This window comes from Hirundo rustica, chromosome 3 (genome assembly GCF_015227805.2).
Source record: "Hirundo rustica isolate bHirRus1 chromosome 3, bHirRus1.pri.v3, whole genome shotgun sequence".
In the NCBI taxonomy this organism is placed as follows: Eukaryota; Metazoa; Chordata; class Aves; order Passeriformes; family Hirundinidae; genus Hirundo; species Hirundo rustica.
The window spans coordinates 22,239,727-22,262,474 of record NC_053452.1 but is presented as its reverse complement, the minus strand read 5'-3'; the positions used below and the strand labels follow the sequence as shown (position 1 = coordinate 22,262,474).

At 37.4% G+C, this 22,748-nt stretch overlaps 1 protein-coding gene across 3 annotated transcripts in view; it reads left to right on the top strand.

Annotated features, from left to right (window-relative positions):
• The window catches only part of KCNK2 (potassium two pore domain channel subfamily K member 2), a 109,483-nt gene that overhangs the window by 46,345 nt on the left and 40,390 nt on the right, over positions 1 to 22,748 (top strand). For all 3 annotated transcript variants that reach the window (XM_040059791.2, XM_040059793.2, XM_040059792.2), the window contains one exon: positions 2,272 to 2,389. In XM_040059791.2, coding sequence (XP_039915725.1) covers positions 2,272 to 2,389 — 118 coding nt within the window. The remainder of the gene's footprint in view (positions 1 to 2,271; positions 2,390 to 22,748) is intronic.

Genomic DNA, 22,748 nt, shown 5'->3' with positions numbered 1-22,748 from the left:
TTGGATAAAATCAGAGACATAATAATAGTAGCTAATTGTCTTTTGTAGCCATCTGTTTTGCTTTGGGCAGTTTTGGGTTAAGTTGTATTTTTTTTTTCCCCGGGAAAATGTAGGTATGGTAGATGAAGTCAGGAAATGCATAGCTGTAGTGGGTTGTTGAGCAGTTTAGATTGGAACACCTTTCATATAAGGCTTTGAGGTACATCTGGCTTCAAAATCCTGCAGTGATGATGAGAGCCCTGAAAGCATTTTACATCTGGATTTGTACAAAACTTGGTCTTGGTAGTCTGTCTAAACAGGTGCATCGCTCTGGGTAGCACCTGCATCCAGTACAGAGAAGTGTAATGAAACAAGAATGTTTCAAAAAAATTACCTTGATCCAGTGCTCACTGGATGAGATATAATATGTTCCCATGTGCAGGTACCAGGACTTGTGGTGGCAGCTCTTAGTCCCCTGAAATGTAACAGCGCTCAGGCTGCGCTCAGTGGGCTCTGTATAATGCAGCACACTGATTTACACTTCCTTGTCAGTGAAAGGAATATCTGTGTTGTGTAAATTATGAAATCAATTCAATGGATGTTTTTCACATGCCTCTTCGTCTGATGTGTCCCTTCCTACACTGATGGAAGCACCTGCCATACCAGAGCTGCTGTATTAGCTCCTGCCAAGTCGTACAGCATGTACAAATGTAGAAGATTTATCCTTCCAACACAAAGGAAAATTAAACTCTCTTCCCCCTCACTTTCCCCATCCTTTCTCCTTCCTCAGTAGGACTGAAAATCCCACTTCTTTGATTTCTGCCTTTCTGTTATTTAAAAAAAAAAAAAAAAAAAAAAATAAGCGGTTAAAATTAAAGCAGTTAAAAGTTTGTGTAAACATACCCCAGCTGGCTTTCTGTTGACAATCCTGGATGGTGGAAATGGTTTAGGTTTGGCAGCAAGATCCCTGTGGCTGCAGAGGTGCAGCAGTGTGTTTCAAAATTTTGTGCATCTGAGCTTTGAAAGTGGCGAACTGGAAACGTTAGATTTAAGTCCCATAATAAAAAATAGATGTCCTAGTTAATCCCGCATTTTTACTTCATAATTTCTGCCCAGATCAAGTGACTTCCGTAGGCACTGCTTAGTAACAGAAATGTTTTAATTTCCAAATTATCAATGTATTTTGGTACTGAAAAAATTATTACTGCTGTACAACACTGTTCCTCTGCAGCAGACTGGCCAAATGAAAGATGGTTCTGGTCTGTCCCATCACTGAATATATTTATGTACCTAATTATTGTTGTTCATCTTGCCAAGCAGGAACTACTAGTTAGTTAAAATGCTTATTTTCACTTTGTGGTATTGCTTCCTCTGTTTTTCTTTTGTTGGACACCAACTATTATAAGTATAATAGTATAAGCCATGATTAAAAATAAATCTTGTTTTAAAGTTTCAGAATGAAATGAAAACTCATATACTTTAAAATATTTATTGGAAGTTTAAAAACACTTTTTCTTTAACTCAAATACAATTGTGTTATAACAAAAGAGGACTATATTTTGTAATAAGAATTTACACTTGTTGATACTGCTAAAAGAGGAAAAGTTTGCTATTTCTTGAGACTATGGAAATGTCACTAGTGGCAAGCTTGTTGGTTTTATTTGTTAGAACTGAACTTTTCAAGAACAACATTTCTGAAGTATGTATTTGTATAGAGATATGTGTTTGGTATTTGACCGCATTTTTTGTTGCTATAGCGAAAGTTTTATAATTGTATATGAAATCACTTTAATAATTGAATAGTCTGTTATATAAAATTGTTTTCTTTATTTGGAATTAATTTGATAAAGAACAATGCATGGGCTTTTTTTTTTTTTTTTTTTTTTTTGGTGTTTTAAAATTACTGTTTTTAAGAAGTCCATTGGCTTGCCTAACACAACACAGGAATATTGTGGAAACTCATTATAAATTTTGTCTAACGCATGTTCTTCTTCACCAAATAGTTGCAGTAGTAAAAATAATTGTTGTTGCCTTCTAACTAAGGTAGTAATATCACAGATATTGTGGATTTTGCATTCTCCCCAGTCGTCTGGACTTTACAGCTCTTCTGAATTGCCTGGAGTGGTTGCTGAAGAATAAATTGTAGCCTGACTGATAAAACTCGAGCAAAGCAACGCAGATACTTTTCGGGTTTAGTGCTTGGATCAAATAAGTGATTTAATCAATTTACTGTCTAATGTATATGTATCCAATTGTTTCATGAATATTGACAAAATCTTTTTAAACTTGCAGCAGGTAGTGGCAGCTATAAATGCAGGAATCATACCCTTAGGAAACACATCTGCTCAGATCAGTCACTGGGACTTGGGAAGTTCCTTCTTCTTTGCTGGCACTGTTATTACCACCATAGGTAGGACACAGCTTATTATCTTTTTATAGTCAATGAGCTGAAACTCTTTTGATTTCCAGTGTGTGCATATATTTGTTAATGGTAAATCTTCCAAATCTTCTGTTTTAAGTAGAGAGATATTTTCTAGCTGCAGGGGCAGAAATAATAGCTGTCTGTAAAGGACCCCTAGCTGAGTGATTTTTCTGTAGAAAAATAATGTTGCTGTACATTTCTCTCAGGTGACTGGAAGAGGTTGTGGAAATATTTTCTGGGGAGAATTTGATCAACTGTACAGTCACAAGCGTTAAATAGGGCATGATTTAAAGCACATGTGCATTAAACCATGACCGAGATGTATGGAATTTAAAGCCTGTGTTCTCCCATTTGATACTGTTTTTTTACCTAAATTCTGAAACCGTCACTGTCCCTCTGAGCAGGTGTAAAAAGAAACAGCGTTTGGTATTTCAGTTTCCTCCCTTTGTCTACAATATTGTACACAGGGTATGGAGTTAAAAAATTTAATGTAGCTCATAGCTCACAAAAGAGTATTCACAAAAATAGATGGAAATTTGAAGATGAAATAATGAGAATAAAAAAATTGAGAGTAATATATAAGGAATTGTAGTATCTTTGCAATAATTACCACTGCATAATATTTACATTATGGTGGAAGAGGATGTTCTTTTCAAGTGTTGTCTGGACCCTTTTTCTTTGTTTATGTAGAAGTGCAAAGTACCATATTTTTTGTGTGTTTGATTATAAATATGTCTGCATTTATATGTATTAATGTTGTGCCCATGTGATCTTTTTCCACATCTAGAGTAACTAAAACACAGGTTTAGTGAGAACAGAAAAATTCTTACCTTCTTGATTCGTAGCAAACTTACTTGATAGTTTTGATAGTTGAGCCTCCTCATGATGAGAAAAATCCTCAAGTATTGGAAAATATAATTGAAATTAAAGGTTATAACCAAATAAAAGCAAGAACTTTGAAAGGATAGCTTTGTGATGTTACCCTCTTTGGACAGCACTAAACTTTATCTTGTAAGCATCCATGGTCCTATAGAAAGTGCACAATAGTCGTTTCACTTCCTAATAAGGATAAAAGTTAACATATGAAAAGTGTTCAAGGAATTAAAAGTTCAAAAATTACTTTAAAGCAGTGGAACATTTTGTCTCATGATCTTTTTTCCAAGTAAAACTAAGGCTTTTCTAAATCAAAATGTTTTCTGATTTAATTTACTGACCTGATTCTACCAAGCTGTGCGTGAGTCCAGCTTAGAAGAGAGCAGGGTTCTGCAAAGGAGGCATCCAGGCCTCTGATCTACTGCTCCCAAGAGGCAAGATAACCAAATAGGAAATACATTTGAAAATTATTATTTCACGTAATTTCTGCAAACCAGAGTTGTCAGAAGCAGGTCAAACTAGGCAACAGTAAATATTTGTTTCAAATTTTGTGATAGCAGCCTGAGAAAAAAATGGGTGAAAAAAGACTTCCATAAAATATTTTGACTTTGGAGTGACTGGTTTTCTTCCATCATGGATCCTTTCTGATGGGAAGCTCCCAGCCAGCTGCACTTTTGAGCTTTTCTCAGGATGCAAGGAAAACAAGTTTATACGGAAGCTGTAACGTGGTTGGCGTTGTGTTAATGCTGCGAACCGCCTCTCCCATGGTTCACAGGGCTTGTGGTGTGACAGAAGGTGGTGCTGAGGTGAAAAGTGAATTACCTGGGAAAAGGTGGTGAGCAGAACAGCTGGGTGTGCTTCCCCTTAATCTTTGTGTGATTACATGCCAGCAAGTGATTTTGTGTTCAGAACAGTACCTTTTCATATATGAGTAACTTTTGAAAATTAAGGCATTCCTTCCAGTTAGAGGGCATATGATAATAATAACTCAATTTCTCAAGAGAGTCAAAATACGGTTTATGAGCATCTCCAGAGAGCTGCCATAGGTTTCAGACAAAAGTTACAGATATTCTCTGTGGACAAAGACAGGACCTTATAAATTCATTGAACAACTTTACAGAAATAATCTGTAGTTGAGGTTTGATAAATATGAATAAAATGTATAAATATTATGTCTTTTAGTCTCTATACCTTAAGAACTAGTTGTAGATGAGAAAAGGGATTATTACCATTTAGAGACAATGATAGCTTTCCAGTGTTGCAGCAGATTTTATAACTTTCCACACCACTTATTACTATAATTTTACCATATCACTTAGCCCACACTCTTCCTGGATATCTAAGAATCTAAGATATATTCAGATGGAACCAGTAGTCTATGAATAGAATTTCTCAAACCTTCCTCTAATGAAAGCAAAGCCTTTCTTTGTTGGCAGTAGCACTTGCATCCCACAAATATTTGGTTTCTGGGGAGAGAAGGTAATAAATAAAGCCTTTAGCATCTGCCTAAGCAGTAAATTACTGTTTTGTAATTACTGTTCTTGTTGTATCTCAGTAGTGTCGAACGCTGACATGAAAAATATCGACTGTTTTGGTGGCTGCTGGCAGCAGACTAGAACCATCTTCTGGTTCTCCTGTAGGTTTCTGAAAGGCACTCTGATGGTGCCATTATGTCCACAGAGTTCAAAAGCCAGCTCACAAGAGCAGAGGCAACATTTCAGAAAACATGGCTTAGTGTTTATGTAACATTTTTTGAAGCCTGTTATAATCCTTCATGCGACTCGATAAATGTTGCGATGCATAATATAAAATTAGCTAAATCAGTTTGAGTACAATATGATGTGATGCTGCTACTAGATCTTTTCTAAAAAGTGGATTTAGCTGAGAGTCATAATCAAACAGTTTCACAAGGCTTTCTTTAGAGCAGGTGCCTTGGTTTTAGCTTTGCATTTACTACTGTGCTACAGCACAGAACTTGTTTCAGGAAGGGTTATAGCTCTGACTGGCTTAGTTAGGTGTTCTTGCTTGTGAATATACTTCCAGAACAAATATACCTCCTCTCAACAAAGAGATGTGAAATTGCATGATTATTAGTCTGTGCATATGCAATGGTTTCAGATGGTCTCTTAGAGGGAAAAGGTAGCAGAGGGAAATAGGAATACAAAATTATCTATGAAAAATATTGTTGCATTGTTCCCTGGGATACTGTGCATGCTGCAAAGTATAAAAGAACCTCTTTCTGTCTACCTGCAAATGTCATTATCCAATCAGTTCTGCTCACAGGACCAAAGAAAAGAAAAAAGAAGGTTGAGGAGAAAAGCAAGAAAAAATGGTAACTTAATCATAAAGCTGGAGATAGTGCTGAGTAGGAGGGGAAATTACCTTTATGTCTCCTCTTTTTGTTCTGAGAGCTCATTGCTGGCACTAGGTGTGGTTTGTAACCTCTGGATCATTTCCTTCAATAGGCAGCTGAACTCAGAAACAGGCATACAGACACAACCTGTACACACCCCGATTTCTCTCAGATTTATGTTTTAGGGGTGGGGAAAGTTTTATGTTGGCAGCACGGTAGAAAAGGAAGCCTGTCATTTTGAAGCTTGAGACCTGTGTCTGGAAAAGTGAAAAAACAAAGAAGACATGCCAAGGCTCAGCAAGTTGTTTTCCCAAATGTCTGGTGTCACAGCACATAAAAAATGTAGTGTCCTCTGTAATACAAGAAACTGCATTGTGAGAACCTCTACTAGCCTGCTATGGATCTTCATCTAAAAGAACTGCATTATTTCCACTCTTATTCCAGCCAGTCTGTAATGATTTTTTCAAGCACTGCAAGGTAGACATATGGGAAGAGTGCTTGTTCAGCCTCCTGGAAGATGGAGTGTGTTGGATGGCACTTGAGAGCACCGTGGCAGTGCCAGCAACCTCGCTGGTATCTGTGGCTTGCCAGAGTGCATCCTTTCACACAGAGCTCCTTTAATGCCTTAGCCCTCAAGGATGCATCACAGCCCCATCGATGTCCAAATCCAGCAGTTGCTAAAAACTGGGTCCAACAATAATATAAAGAAAGAACACATATTTTCTTATTGTCCTTTTCCACTTTCTTTGCCACCAGCCCTCGATTTTCAATCTCAACATCTCGTGTTCACTGGAAACTGAACCTCTTGAGAAGTTCATTCATGACTAAAGTCATTTAGGTTCCTGCAGCTAGCTATGGGAAAATGGGGTTTTGGGGTCCAAAAGCGTAGCAACCATTATTAAAGTGTGAAAAGGAATGTGAATATTAAAACAACAAAAAAACCCCAACAGAAATATGAAAAGAAAAAAAATTTTGTAAATATTTATACTTTAGGGAACAGATGTGAATAGCAAGCAGCTAAGATACTGAAAAATAGATTTATGTTTTTGACTAGAAATTTCAACATGATTTGTCATTTTTAATGTTAGTTAAAGCTGCAATTAGTTATGCATCTTCAAATGCAATTTCACTGTAAGGAATCATTTCCACTGTCATTTTCCCACTGGCTGGACATAAGGCTTGTTTGTGAAGGCAGGGTCTTTTAGAAAGTTTTATTACATTGCTTGTTGATTTGAAACAATAATAAAGTCCTGCTGCTAAAACTGTCCCTTCTGGCACCATTCCACTACATTTTTGAAATACAAGGTAACAGAATAATGTGCTGACAACTAAAATATACAAAACTCTTTTGACGTTACAAAAAGACAAATATTGTTCATAATGAGATGTGTTACCCATTATGTCAGATAATCATAAAGCTGAAAACGTGGAAATGACATTGAAAAATTTGTTCTCCTAGTTCAGAAAAGTAAGAAACCTCACATGCTTATCTTAGAACATGTTACTTTTTTGTGCCACCAAAGAAGAGACAAGGATTTTGAAGATGAGCATAAAACTTTCATTTTAAAAGACTGCAGCTTATCAGAGTGTAAATATTTGGATTTCTCTTTATGTATTTGTAAGAGAAGAGAGAAGAAGCAAGCAAAAGAAAATGAAGTGCAAATGCTGAGGTGATTGAGGAGGAGATTGGAGAAAAACTCCTGAAATTAAAAAAAAAACAAAACAAAACAAAAAAAAAAAAAACCAAACAAACAAAACAAACAAACAAAAAACCCAAACAAACAAACAAAAAAACCCCATAAAATACATTTGCCTGAAAAATATTCTGATATGTGACTTTTCTCCATCATATCAGTAATTAAATCTGCAATTGTTTCCATTACTTAAATGAACTTAACTCTTGGTAGACATTGGAGTATAGGACCTGTTTCTTTCAGGGCTCCTCTACTAGAAATAATCTTCATCAAGGCAAGCTCGAGGATCTCAGCCTCTACTGATAGCCTGGCTGCACATGCCCAGACATCCCAGAGCTTCTTGCAGGAGTATCTGTGTGGCAAGGCTGAGTATAAGCAGCTGATAAGACCAGCTGCAGAGCAATACAGAACAAAAAAGTGGTTAAAATTTACGGTCTGTGAAAATGTGGTAGTAAGAGACATGCTACAGGGGTCACTGGGGATTGAAGTGGAAGTGCTCCTTCCATCTCTTGCTTTGCAGAGGACTCTATTGAAGACTTCTGCTGCCCTCCTGAGAGTCACATTGACTGTCAAAGTGAGCTAAACATGTATATCTCATCTGATAAGATGTCAGCAGAAAGAATTTTTTAGTTTAAAAAAAAATCTCCTTGAGATTTCTTCAGAACTCAGTCTTTCCCCCGGGTTAGTGTTGTGCTTACCTTCCTGTCCCTGTGATCCTGTCCTTAATAGTTGAAACTAAATTAGGTTTTTAGTCTCTTATTTGCTTCATTTTAATTTATTTTCTTTGCTTCTTTTGTTGCACTTTTGAAGAAGTGTCTGAATTTGACCCAGTTATTTGTTGATGACAAATAGTGCTTCAATTGTGCTCTGGAGAGACCTGTTAGGATTTGGCAACACAGTTCTCCAAGTATTTCATCTGAACTGAGCATACTCTCTCCCAGGGCAATAGCGACTAAACAAGATTTCCTCTGTAATTATTTCTCCCAGGAAGAGTGAGCTGAAAGTGTATTACCACTATGCCCTCAATTTTCTCCTGCATTTGCTCAGGCAGTGGGAAAGAGGGTTTATCTGACTGGAATGCTGAAGAAATAATACTTGGACTGTACAAGATACAGGAGCAATAATTAGGATAAGACTACTGAGAGCTAGGGAACCCGGGACAGTGGTGGAGGAAGGACAATGGTGAAGAGCTGAAAGGAAATTATATTAGATGAAGAGCTCAGTTAGAGACATTGAATGCTTTTATGTAAAAAAAAAAAAAATTTAATTGAATGAAAAAATCACAAAAAACAAATTGAGCCTCACTGACCAAAATGATTGAGACTAAGAAAATACTCAACAATGCCAAGGGTAGCTCTGAAATTGAAAAAGTTCAAGTTTGTGGGATGATACAGAGCTTTAATTATACAGAGACATATTTTTTTCCCCTACCAGCTCTGGTTTGATACACAGGAATCTGATGGGCAGACGTGTTAGATTGCAGGCACTTGCCTGTTCTGTGGGCCCTATCCTGGGTCTGATATTTTGGTGATATTGGTACTATTAAGTTATCAGCTGTATTAGAACAGGTTAGCCTCTTAGTTGTGTGAATGTACAAGGGAGGGTTTTTTTTTAATCTGGTAACTTCTGAATTCTGGACAAGAAACTTGGCAATGGATATGAATGGTATGAATGGATACTGTCTCTTTAGGGAAGCTGGTGGCATCAGTGAAATTTCATATATTTTTTGTCCTCATCTTTCTTTTTACACATTTTTATTCTTTTAGAATTTAGATTCAGAGCTCTGCCAACAACTTACTTTGCTCATAACACTGAGTTTCTGACTAGATTTTTGTTCTGGAATGTATTTTCTGACCACCTGGAATGTTCTTCCACACTGATGTGACTTCATTAAAATTGGGTTTTCATTAAAAAAAGCCTTTTAAATGTCTTTGATAAGCTTCCTGCTAAGCAGCACTGACAGTTTTGTTTTGGGGTGTTGTCTATTTATTGCTGGATCTTGCAAAGCAAGAAGAAAGTTGTACCATTTTTGCAGTTTGATGTACTTGCACTTTTTCAGCTTTTATCTTCTTTTTTTGCTCAAAACCTGAAAATAGTTGCGTTAAAACAAATTGCCAGGTTTGCAGCTTTCCATCACTCCATTACCTTTGGTAATTTCTTAAACAACAGGCTATGCTTAAAGCAGTTCTTCTTGGAACTTCAAGTCGTGCTGTGGAGTGAAAATGTCAATTTGTCAGTTGTGACAGTCCTCAATTTACACTGCAAATGAGCAGTGAAGTTTTCACAGCTTACTCTGTTAATGCCAGTGTGCTAATGAAACAGAATTTTGCTTTCTTTATTCAGATTTCTCATCACTGGCTGATTAGAAAAGGGTTTCTGAGCCTCCTGATCATGGCCATTTCCATTCCCAGGTTACAAAACCTTGTTGCTATCAATAAAGGAAAGGGTACATGGAAGAATTGCCAAGTAGGGTTACACTGTGTGCAGAATGCTGGGATGAATGGAATTATTTCCTGCTCCCTTTTTGTTTATTTTTTTAATTGGATAAGGAGTGGTGTAACCAACCATGAGAATCTCAAATCCTATAAGCAAACAGAGGCATAGGATTTTGGAAAATACTGGAAGTGAATGCTTTGCACTTTGATTCTACTGAGTCACTGAGTGGGCATGGTTTGGAGACCAAAATAAAAGTACCTGCTCACAGTGTGTATCTCCTCAGGATGCTCTGTTGGTAAGTTTTGACCATGTTAAGCTCTTTATCTTTGTGTGCTGCTTTATTCACAGCTGTTTCCAGTTTGTTTAGTTGAGCTGCTAAGCAGAAGCAGCTTTTAAAGAGGGAAGGGCAACTGTAATCCATCATAGATTTGTGTGGGTTTTGTGGGGTTTTTTTGGGTGGGGACTCATAAGACTAGCATGGGGGCATGTTGTCCCCTTTGAAAGCAAAGCTTGCTATCAGCTGGAATTTCTGCTTTCTGATCACTATTAGAAGGTAGGCATTTGAGTTCTGGATGTTGAGCAGTTTTTCCAGACCGAATAGCATGTGGTTTTTATACCAGGTAAGCAACTGTCTGATATAAATCACACACTGCCTATCATGTTGATCTGGGTGTAGGATGAGGTGGTTTATCTCCCTGGGAATTTAGATCAGAAGAAGGTTGCTTGTGTTGCTGAGGCTTTGGTTGATGTACACATCACCTGTACATCCCAAGTGCCAGGAATATCCCTTGACATTCTGGCTGGTGGGAGCAGGGCAGGCACTAGTGCTCATGCGGCATAGCTGGCCCTCGATATTTCAGTGGTGTGCTGAATTGGAGCTAAGTTCTGCTTAAGAAAGGGGTCAGTTGTCCTAGGTGGTCCCTTTACCCCATATTCACCCAAACGTTTTCACACAGACTTGGTGGTACCATTCCCAGCTGCCTGTCAGGTTTACCAGTTGATTCTATTTTGATGGAATCAGAAAGATAACCTTTTATTTTTCTCCCAAAGAATATAGAAAGGATGTAGTACTGATAGCCTAAAAGACCTTAAAGATTTCTTGAAGTGAACTGCCACTAGTATAAAATCTGCTGCCTTGTGCCAACAGCATTATGGAGCAAAATATTATTCAGCAAATGGGAATGTCCATTAGCATTTTATGAAAGTGTTTCCTTTTCATACAAGGAGAACTCTCTATGTTTTAGATTTCTCATTACTGCCAGCAGCTTGGTTCCATTAAAAAAAACCAACTGAAAACCAGAAGGAAAGCTGGGTAGAAATACAGGCAAAGGGGAAATTAACAAAAGCCATTAACTTCTTTCAGTGTTTGTTGTCTGTATTGAATCCTCTTGTGCTTTGGAGAATCTCACCCTCTGGTGTCATCCTTTTGCAAGAGCTGCCTGAGTTGGTATGGCTGCAGGCAAAGTTGTAGTTTGTATCTCAGTGAGTGTTAAAAATCCACGTTTTTCAAGTGCACAAGTCTATTGCTACTGCAACAAGCATTGCATATGCAGGTATATGTACGAGATCAAGATGATAAAATTGATGAATACTAATTTGAACTGCTAGTGCAAATATAATTGTTCAGTACAACATTACAGTCTGATTACTTCAATTTTTCACTTGGCAGAAGCAGACAGTTACAGCAGGCACACGTTAATTGTAAATTAAGAGTAAGATAGGTAGTAAGGAAAACTAGGGGGGTGCATGATTTAGGTGATGGTGTAGAAAAGTCTTATATGTGTGTTATCCACCTTCTGGTCATGTTGGGTTTCACCAATGAATAAATACTTTTCCAGGTGTGAAAAAATGCAGTGTAAGCTAAAGGGAGGATAATTGTCTACTAGATACCAGCTAAAAGCAAATAAATTGTGTGGTAGTATAGCCATTAACCTGTAAAATATATGATGAGTTCCTCTCTTGCTCAAGGTGTTCTTATATTGAGTAATAGTGGTTAGAATTTTAGTCTGGGCTTGCACAGAGGGATTGAGGAGAACAACATCTTTTTCCTTCTGGCCAATTTACTTTCTGAAAATCATCCTCTTCTAGCTGACTTCCTCCCTTTTCTGCAGCTGTGTGGGATTCTGATGAGTTTTGTTGTACCAGTAACCAGGGTATGGAGAAAGTCAAGTGTAATTAAAGACAAGACCCTACTTCATTTGGACATCTTTGCTGTGGTTGCTCCATAGCAACAACACAAGCTGTGTAAATTCAAGCCTCCCTGGACTGAAATTTGGTTATGTTTTCAGATCCTTACCTGCAAGCATCCTTACTCAAAAAACAGTTGTCCATCTGAAATAAGTAATTCAATATGCTCAGATACTGTGGGTATGGGAGTATTACTCTAATATTAAGAGGGATAGTAAAGACTGTTTTTAGCAGTGTGAGCAGAAAAAAGAACTGCAATCTTGAAAATTTAAACACTTTACAAAATCCATCTATACTGATGTGACCTTTAATGCTTTGAATGTAAGCACTGTTTTCATTCCACAGAACCTGGTATTCTTTATAAATTATGCATTTTTAGTTCTAGTGTCTGATTTTAAACCTATATCTGGTTAAAGACGTTATGATTTGAAAACACTGGCGGTGTTTTGTACCTGCTAGAATGTCATGAGGAATTCCGAAGTTGTAACCGAAAGGAAGAATTAGGTATGTTGGTTTAGCTCTTCCTTGTCACTGATAACAGGCTCCAACTGTGACTTCTGAATAATTGCTTCTTCACTGTCATCACATGTTGCTGTGTAGATTTTTCATCTCATTTCCTTTCTCCAGGCATATAATCTGAATTAAATACCTCTCCAGAACAGATTGACAACACTTGCTACTTGTGGGCCTAACAAATAAACCCCATTCTGTCACTGGCATTAGTTGTGCAGCTTATTTTAGCTCAGGAAAGGGTTTTTTGGGGGGGTAAGATTGAAAGATCAGGTTGCTGTTAGTTATTTGTTAGCATTGTGTCAACCTGTGCAAACCTCTTCTGTCTGAAGAGACTGCACAGGAAGAAAATTCTCTTCTCTTTTCTACAATTTCTTTTCCAAAGTCAGAGTATTTTAGTTGTCTTTTTTAACTTTTCAACCACCACAGTTAGCCATAGTGAGGATTATTCATTCACCTGTGAATTTTGCAGACTTAGATTCTGAAGTCATATTATTGGGTCATGTATTAGTTGTGACTTTCTCAGTTTAGCTGTGTTCTTTGGAGAGTGTGGCACCAAACTGGTACTAGGGAAAGTAAGGATGGATGGATGAGTTTGGCTTGCAGGTGCTTGAGGCTTGTTTGCATGGTGCTTGTCATCCATTGTGATGGTCTCTGTGCTGTTTGGCTGCTTTCTGTCTTGTTTATTTAGATAACAAACTCTTGGAAGCAATTATTTTGGGTCATAAGGTTAACAACTGAGCCAAGCATCCCAAGTGTCTGTACTGCTCAGTTTAACTCGCAACCTATTAGAAAGATGTCTTGTTAGCAGTTAAAACTGCTAACTTTTTATTTCCTAGCTCTCAAAAAAAAAATATTTTGGCATAAAAGTTCTCTCACGTTAAGGATCTGTACTACTTCTAATTTACATAATCTATTTTTGTGTAATATTTGAATACTATTTTAAAAATTCAGCAACAAACTAACTTAAAAAGACAGGAAAGTTTTTTCTGCTGTAGTGGCAAATCTTTTGTTCTTACTCTATAATTTTTAGTTAAATAAGGTAAAGTAATGTTAGGAGTTATTGGAGCTTCTCATTTCAAATTTTAAGTAGGTAACATCCTCTATAGGCAACAAGTCTGTTAATTTTAATTGCTTAAAAAGGTCTTTGATTATACATTTTTTGGCACCCACTATAAAGTTTTGTTGGCAGTCTGAATATAGTCTTAGATTTGGACATAAATATAGAATCTTATAATTACAGAACATTTGAGGTTGGAGAAGATGTAGTTCAACTGTTAACCAACTAAACCGTGTCCTCAAGTGCCGCTTTATATGTTTTTTAAACACTTCCAGGTACAGTAATTCCCCTGGGTGGCCTGCTCCAGTTCTTGACTGGAATATGCTGAAATCATCAAATGCTTTTAGGAATCTGCCAGCATCATTGCTAGATTAAACTGTTTCATCTCTTCAGACTGGCCTGCAGATACCGATTGATGCTTTTATTGTACCACAGATTGATAAATTCCCTCTGGTCAGAAAAACACAGATTACTTGCAAAGAGCCCTGCCTTTGAGCTTGTTGAACAACCACAGTTGCTGCTTGCAGAAATGGGTGCATGAAAGTACATTTCCCAGGATTTGGCATGTGTTAGGGCACTAAGTCATGGCAGTGAGCTTTGTGAAGGCCAAGAAACTTTTTCTCTCTGGCTTGCTCTGGTTTTTCCCTGTTGGAAGGAAGCATGGTAGGTATGAAAGGACATGTATTAGGGGCTGTAAACTTTGCTCCATGCTTTGGACACTACAATTGGAAAGTGTATTTCAACAGCCTGAGAAAGAACTTCTTTGACCATATATCTGTCTACTGTCTGGTTAAGAACTGGACAGAGAAAATGTTCTTACCAGAACAAGAATCCATTATCTGATTCACTGCTCCATTATAGACCATCCAGACTGAGAAATTTTTAATTTTCATGTCTCTCATTATGGGATTTATTGAGCTTCATCTGAGCCCTGAAGTGATGTTTTCTTAGGCTACATAAAAATGTAATTTAGGTTTGCTCTTGCCTAAAATGTCTTATTTTATTTGTAGATCCTCTGTGTGAAGAGACTTCTATAAATTTGTAATGATTTATGATGAATTTGTGTTAGTATATATATTTCAACTTAGTAAATAGCTTTCAAGTCTGTACTTGCAAGAATTTTGTGCTCATCTGAGCTTTTGACTGCTAATTAGTTGTTGTTAAACTGTTCAGAATTTTCACGTTTACATACAAATATGAATGGTAGATGTGATTGTTCAACTAAACCCATAGACCCTTTGTTCACTATAGGTCAGTGAAAACTTGGAGAGGTTGTTATTTGGTACTCTTTGCTCTGTGGTTTTCTCTTGCAATTTAATCTGTTCTTTAGCTATGACTGGGGTAAAAGGAGCAGTATCCAGTGTGGTTCTGCAGCAATAATTAAAGAAGGAATGAGTCAGTGCTACCAGAGATGCACACACATTATAACTGAGCAATTGCTGCAAGTAGAATATTAAGAACAAGATAGTGTCAGATGGGAGGGAAGATACTGAAGTGCAAGAATTAAAGACTTCATTGCTGGGTGTCTTGTTAAATATGTAGATTCACAGGCAAATCTGAAGCTGCAGAGTGGATTTGGTAGGTCTCACATAAACAGGAAAAAAATCCTGGCATCCCTGCTGATTTTTATGCTAGTGTACAGGTTAAGATATCTTTTTCTTCTTTAAGATAACTTTTTCTTCCTTATTTTCTTTCTCTTTGAATTATTTTAGGAGAGAGCAATGTTTGCATGGAGTATCCCACTATTGTGGTGAGAAAGCTGAACTGCTTTCATATCCAAGTGTACACTCAGTTTGTCTGGAGCTTGGTGCAGAAGGGCTTTTGTGTGACAGAACATATGTGCTGCAGAGACCAAGGATTGTGTTCTGCCACCCTTCATGTTAACCAGCCCTGGCAGTTGCCCCAGTGGTAGTGAGCTTGATGAACCCATATGATAATTTAATATGGAGAATATTCAATCCTGTAGAGTAGAGAGATTTACAGAGTTTAAAACACATATGGAAATCAATGACAACAATAAGAAAGAGGAGATAGACAGGAAAGAAATTGGTAATTTAAAAAAAAAAAAATTTAAAATTATTTTTTAAATTTTCTTTAAAATTAAAAAACTTCTCAGATGAGTCCAGTGAAGGCAGTTCATAAATGTGGAAATGGTTGTATGCAGGAGTAGATTGCAGTAGGGTAGGATCACTATTACTCTGTGATATATGAAGAGTTTGGAAAAATGTGTTTTTTAGGGATTTGTTCTTTTATGAGCAAGTCTTACTACATACTGATAAAAACCATAGCAAATTATGATTGAGAAAAATGGCTGTAAGATGACTAGAATTCACTAACAGGTGATTATTTTGTCAGAAGAGGTATGATTTGTAGGAAAAAAGGACTATCTTTTACTAGAGCCACTCAAAACAGCTGGAAGAACTGACAGGCTTTTTGGGCTTGGCTGAGGAAGGCCTAATTTACACAAAATACTGTTGTTTTTTCTAATTGTATCCAATGTTCTACTCCAAGACAGTTTGCTTTCCTATCATTTTTCTCCACTTATGTTCTTTTACCATCCTGATAATAAGAGGGCTCCCTATGAGTTGTTTGAACCACCTTGCAGGTATTGAGAGGCATGTGCCTCAACTCTCACAACAAAACATTTTAAAATGTGTATTGCTCTCACTTAATTTTTAAAATCAGATTTCTATAATGACAAGCTACTGGATCATCATAAAAATAGCAAGTACAGAACTGACAGTGGAAGTGTAAAGACCCATCTGTGCTACTAATTTTTTTTTCTCCCATCATGTTATATATTTGATATTTAGAGCACCACAACCTTATATATTAATTGTCTAATACTTCTCTGAGTGGTAACTCACGGAGACTAATTAAAAGCAATCATCCTTTCTGTAATTTGCTGAAAATAAGAGATCAGATTAAGAATAAATTAATTTGGAGGTATGATGGGTAATGAAACAGTCAAAATTAATTGTCAGTCAATAACATAATTTGTTTTACTTTGGTTTCATGTCAGAGGTGTCCCTTCTCCAGGCTCTGCCTGGCTGAAGATGTCGTGTCCTGTGCTCTGCAGCTTTGAGAGAGCAGTAGAGGTGGGAATCAAAGAAATGCAGAGATTTTTCCCCTAGAACTAGCAAATACATGTTGATGGTATGATGAGAGCCATATTCAGCTCTCATGAACATTGAGAAATTTGGTACCTGACTTTTGGAGAAACCAAGCCCTCATGAGTTGGTGGGAGTGGGAAGCTTTGTAAACCCTACGTTCGACAGACATCTGAGCGTTTGTGCATGGATATGAAGATATAAAGTTATCCACTATGGAAGTGGCCTGTCAGCCTCCAGCATGGCGTCTTCCCTGCCAACAGACAAGTTTGCAGCAGTGAGCAGCGTGTCTTTGCTGAGGACACGTGCTGCTCTCTGCTTCAGACGAGTGACACATAAGTCATAGCGTGGCACCATAGTCCGGCCATGCACTCCTGCAGTTGAAACATGGTTCATTCACCGGAAGCAAAGATTGAACTGCTTCGTTCTCACCCTCATCCAGAGGGTTCAAGGTTTTCCAAAAGATAATTTTTTGTGATCTACTTAAAGCACCTGTTTAATGATGGGCTAGAGGAAGGAAGTACTGAAAGCTGTTGGAGGACGTGAAAGATTGCCAGATGCCTGCTAGAACAGCATGTTGCTAAGCAGTCACACAGAGAGATGATGGAAACTTCAACTGCAGCCCTCTGTGAAAATGCTCCCACTGAGATCTACTTATTAACTAACACCAAAATTTCATAGCAAGGGAAGCTGAGAAAACAGCTGGGATGGTGAATGCTTCATTGACAAGAGACCACTGGACACAGAGTAGTGCAAAGTGTGTTCTGTCTCTGGGGATGCTATGCCTCTGGTTGCATATGGTTTCCGGAAAAATTGTGAAGAGGATACACATACAAAACTGGGAAGTTCATCCGAGTTATCTGGAAGCCCAAGTGGGTGTTCATCATCCTGCGCTGGCTGCTTTTTCCAGCCTCTTTCCTTCTCTCCCCATATTTTGATACCTTTTGATAACATCATTTTTATATTGGTTCATCTACACCCACCTTGTCTCCTTTTCCATCTACACCCTCTCTGAATTCACCTAAAAAATAATCTCAGAACTAACAGAAACCACCTTACCAGGAAAGGCTGCAGCCTACATCTGGATGAGGAAGGGATGTGAGATGGCAGGACCACCATCTGAAGATGCTTCATTTTATCACTTTTATCACCTACTTTTTGGTCTAGTCCAGCAATGAGTGCCTAGTAATAAAACTGTCACATAATACATTGCATATGGCACTATCATTAAATATAGCTAAATACTAAACCACAAAGAAATTTCTAGAGAAGTTATAATCCAAACATTCCAGAGAGAAAAGCAGATTTAATACTTGCCAGTATCAATACATGCAGCTAGTAAATCTAAACATGAGTCAGATAGAATCATATCCAACTATGGAAATTTAAAAATAATGTCTGTGTGACATGTGGTGTAGTTAAAATGCTGGGTCCTGAGCCTACAAATGTCTGTGTGTATGCCTGGTTTGAGAGGCATGAGGGAGTTCTCTGTGAGTCACAGCCTTGGATGACTCCTGTGGAAAAGGGATGATTTTGAGGCTAGAAGACAACGTGCATGGAAGTACACCTCGATTCAGTATTTGTGAGTTCAGTGTTGCCTAACCCCGGCGTTTTTCATCCTTCTGTTTTGATCTGTGGTGGAGGCATATGCTTCTCACGTCTTTCTGTAGTCATGACATTTTGTTCTTGTTGTGAGGCACTCTGGTAATATTAATACAAATTAATTCAAAGACACTGGAAATTTAATATTAGGGTTTTTTCCTTCAACCTCGGGAATACCACCAGAGTCCAGAGTAAGTGTCATTTTACGAAAACTCTTTCTAGGTTTCTTGGCTATATATATTCTTAATTTCTTCAAATCTCTGCCATTCTAGTTTTCTGTTGTTTATACTTTAGATTTTCATGATTTTATTTTGATGCTGCTAAAGTATTCTCTGACAACCTTTTTCCTTTCATACAGAAAGGTTTCAAGTCCAACCTAGTAAGGTACTCCTGCACTGAGAGCTTTGGAAAACTTTATCTGTTCTAAGAGGGTAGCTGTGTTGTAGGGCAAATGCAGATGTTCTTATAACTTACCTCACCTTCTTCAAAGCTAATGGAGAATTAAAATAACTAAAACAGTGAAAGACCTTCAGAAAATGTCTTCTTGTATGTAAGAATATGATTTCTGGTATTTGGCTACAATAACATGGCTCAGCCACTTCATAGGAAAACAGTATGACACAATCTACGTACAATAAAATGCTTTACTCCCTGATGGCACAAATAAGATATATTTAAAGGTATGAACATATGTTTACACATAGGTGTTTGCATCAAGATCTTTTAAAGATATATATGCATTGGCATTTCTACAAGAAGTATATGGCTTTACCTTTCAGTAGTCATTTACTGTTGCCACCTCCAGACAAATAAGTGTATGTTAAGGGCTTTTGTTCATAAGGAAATTTCTCTTCAAATTGATGTAAATGGGAGAGAGGCTGAACAGCTGTGAAAAATCAGCTCTCTTATATGTATTCTGTGCCTAAGATTGTGTTCTGGATGATGTTTTATGTGTTAGTTTACATGCACCTGATGCACCTTGGTAGTTGCTGTATAAATTCCATTGAAGATATTTGTTTCTGGGATTCAAAATGATCCCCTCAGCTGGTGTATATTAATTTGAAACCTCTGGTATCTGCAGTTCCAGTCTGAACTGGGGTGACAGATGTTTTCACAGCCAAAAGGCTGCACCAATGCTGTCCTGTAACTTGTGTTGTTGATGGGGTGACATTTTGGTCTTCTCTTTGCCTTCATACTTCCCTGAGTGGTGGGAGGGTGAAAGCATTTCATGCTCTGCAGTTTTGTCCTTCTGAAGCTCTTGACTGACAGGTAAGCTTAACTTTCTGATTTGTGGTTTTGAGTGACAGCAGCAGGGATTTTGGATGCATGTAATCAGTCCCTTTGAGAACGGTGTAGTGTTACGCAATGTCTCTGAGGGATTTTTCAAGAGTTTTGGGAGGCCTAGCAAGGATCTAGTTTATGCAGGTCTAATCTCTGGTGGAAAAACTAAATAAATTAATCTTCTAGAAGATACTGTCTTAGCAACTTTGCTGAGGATTCATACTGTGGTCAGAGCCTGTGGCTGAGCCATGGATCCTGGTCTTGGTTTTGGTCCAAGAGGTTTTATTAGAGCTAAATTCTGTGAGGTTCAAGAGTTTGTCAGACTTTGCAGAGGATGTTATGAAAGAAGTGTGGGAGAAAACAAAAGAAAATTAACTCAGTAACTGTAGGTGAAAAAGAATTTTCTGCCTTTTTTTTCCTGCTCCTCATGTTCTGAGGTTTCAAGCTCTTCAGCTGGGACATCTCACGTCACTTCTATAAAAGATGCGATTCCTCCTCCATGTTATAGGAGACAACAAGCAGAACAGGAGGAGCTGGTAGCTGAGAAACTGTTGTGGGGAGTAGCACCTGAAGATGATGAGGGAGCAGATGTAGCCTTTGTACCTGCTTAGAAATGCAGTGGGGCAGAAGGACGCCACTCATGTGGCTTCCCTGAAAAAGAGGAATTGAGTCAGCAGTGTGTCTGGCTTACCTTTTGTCACAAAGAATGTGGAAAAATTTTGAGTAGTTGATTTTGTTCATCAGGGAGCTCTTACAGGGAGAAGCTGCATTATAATTTATATTCTTCATTTTATTACATGACAGTCCAAAGGTGAGGGTATACATTCAGTTTCAAGCTCTGTATTTTTTATATGCATGACATTAACTTTGCAGGGTGATATTTATTCTTTAATCAGCTTCAGAGTGATAGGATTTAAAATGAGTAAAAGGGAAACATTAGCCACTTAAAGAAGTGTGTAGCTTTCAGTTCAATCCTAAAAAAATGATTTGAAGTTCCTTTTCTTTCATCCTTATTTGAGAACAAAGTTTCTCCTAGTCTTGCACCATTATTACAAGCAAGCCTGCATCCAAGAATGTTGATGCCAGGTAAGAAACTAACTTTTTGTTGGCTAAATGCTACCATGTACAAAGATTTGATACTGACTAGAGAAAACTTTGGGCTTGGGGATATTTTTATGTGGAAACCTGCATTTCCTAATCTAAATTGTGTGGTAGTTTGTAGATTCTCAGTTGATCAAAATGATGGTCAACTGTGGGAAGCAGTAGGGAAGACTGGCAGCGCACTGGATGTTTGTTAGGACTCCGCAGTGCGTACCAAGGGTTTATGAGCACATGGTTGAACGATACAGCTGAGGCACACCATGGAGTTTTCAGCTGAAGAGGATTGCATGGAAAGCTCAATTCCAGCCTCTGTATTTCTCCACTGCAGACATCACAGTTATGATATATATATTTTTTCCCTCCAGTTCTACTGATATATGAAAATGAGCATCTGGAGGCTATTGTTCAGGGTACAGGAGGTAGCATCAAGTGGCTTAGTCATATCCAGTAGCCTTTTTAAAGATGTGCAGGGAAATAATTTTGGTATATAGAACCAGTTACTCCTTCTCTAGCATTGCACACACTTATTTTCAGGTCAATGTGTTCTTTGCTTGAATTGGAAGAGACATTGCCTATTTAGAAATAGATAAATATATAATTAAAATGATCCTAACTTTTTTTTTTGGTCAGTACATACTGTAAAATATATTTAACCTCAAAGACAGATTGTTATTCTAGAGATATTTGTTGAAAATGATTATATTATTCTGATAGTTAATTTGTATTTTAATTGGCAAAAACCTTCTCAAGGAAGGTGGTTTGTGTTTCATGATCAACACTTTGTGATGTCCAAGATCTGAGGCATCTCATCAGCACAGACAACCTGAAATTTTGCTTTCAGAAGTGTGTCCAGTATGTGTTAGTGGTTTTTTTGAGGGGTTTTATGTACCGTTCAAGATTCTGATTTTTAAATTTGATTCTTCTTTTTCACTTCAACAGATAGAAGACTGACTCTTTTTATGGATACTCATGATTTGGTCTGTTTTCATTACAGTCTGCATGTATTTGTAACCTTTATAAGTGAATACTGAGGGCAAGAGTTCTCAAAACTTAATCTTACTATCTTTTTGGAAGGACATTTCTTGCTCACTTCAATAAATGCAGCAATATGGATTCATAAGAGCTACTGTATTTCTGGAACACTTTGATTTAGCTTGAGCTAATTTCTGGAACAATTTTCTTTACGCAAGTAACAAGAAGGAGAGGCACATCTGTTGCACCTAATTAATTTTTGTGTGTGGATGCTACATTAGTATAATTGAAGACATGAAAAGAATGTGATACTATTATGTAGAATCTTTTTTTGTTCTCTCTTTCCTGAGTGGGGTAGTATGTGAGTCCAATGTCTGCTTATTCTCATAATGGCTATGTCAATTAGAGGCAGCTTTGGATCATTCAGCTTTACTTATGTGCCTTCCTCTAGGAGACATTTTTACCCATTTTATTCTACTGAAAGATGAATTTGAGAACAGTATTTCTTTTGAGAACAGGTTCCATCTGTAGGTATTTTATAAAGGATTCATTTAGGTTCAAAACTATTTATGTATATCGATCCTTCTAGATCATAGAACTAAGTATTAAATTCAATTTAAGTAAAATTATTTAGGAAAAATATTTCTAGTCTGATTGTTCACAGTTTTAATGTATATAGTGTTCTAGGCTTCAGATACCAGGGAACCCAAATTACCAGCAGTCTGGAAGAACTCTTATGGCCACTTATAATTCTTGTAGTGTGGGATGTTCTTTTCTTCTTTTTCTCCTTTCTATTCTTATATTCTGAATAACAAAAACATTACTTTAGAATGTTTTTAGAAACTACAGTATGGAAAACCTCTAGGTCCCAGGGATTCATCCTTTTGGTTGGAGCTAGTGTACTTTGGACCACAGAAACACGTGACAGCGACTTTGCAGTCTTATTTTGGGGAGAAAAATTTGCTGCTTAAATTCTTTTAACAGAAATACCTGGGATGCAGGAGGGTTTTGATTAATGTCTTGGTAGCCAGCTGAGAGCCTCAAGATATTTTGGTTTGGTGTGGAAAAATTTAAAAATGAGATGATAAATACCATGATGTTTGTACATGATTGCTTAAAGCAAGGAATCGGAAGATTTACTCTGTTGAATCCCACTTTGGGAATATAA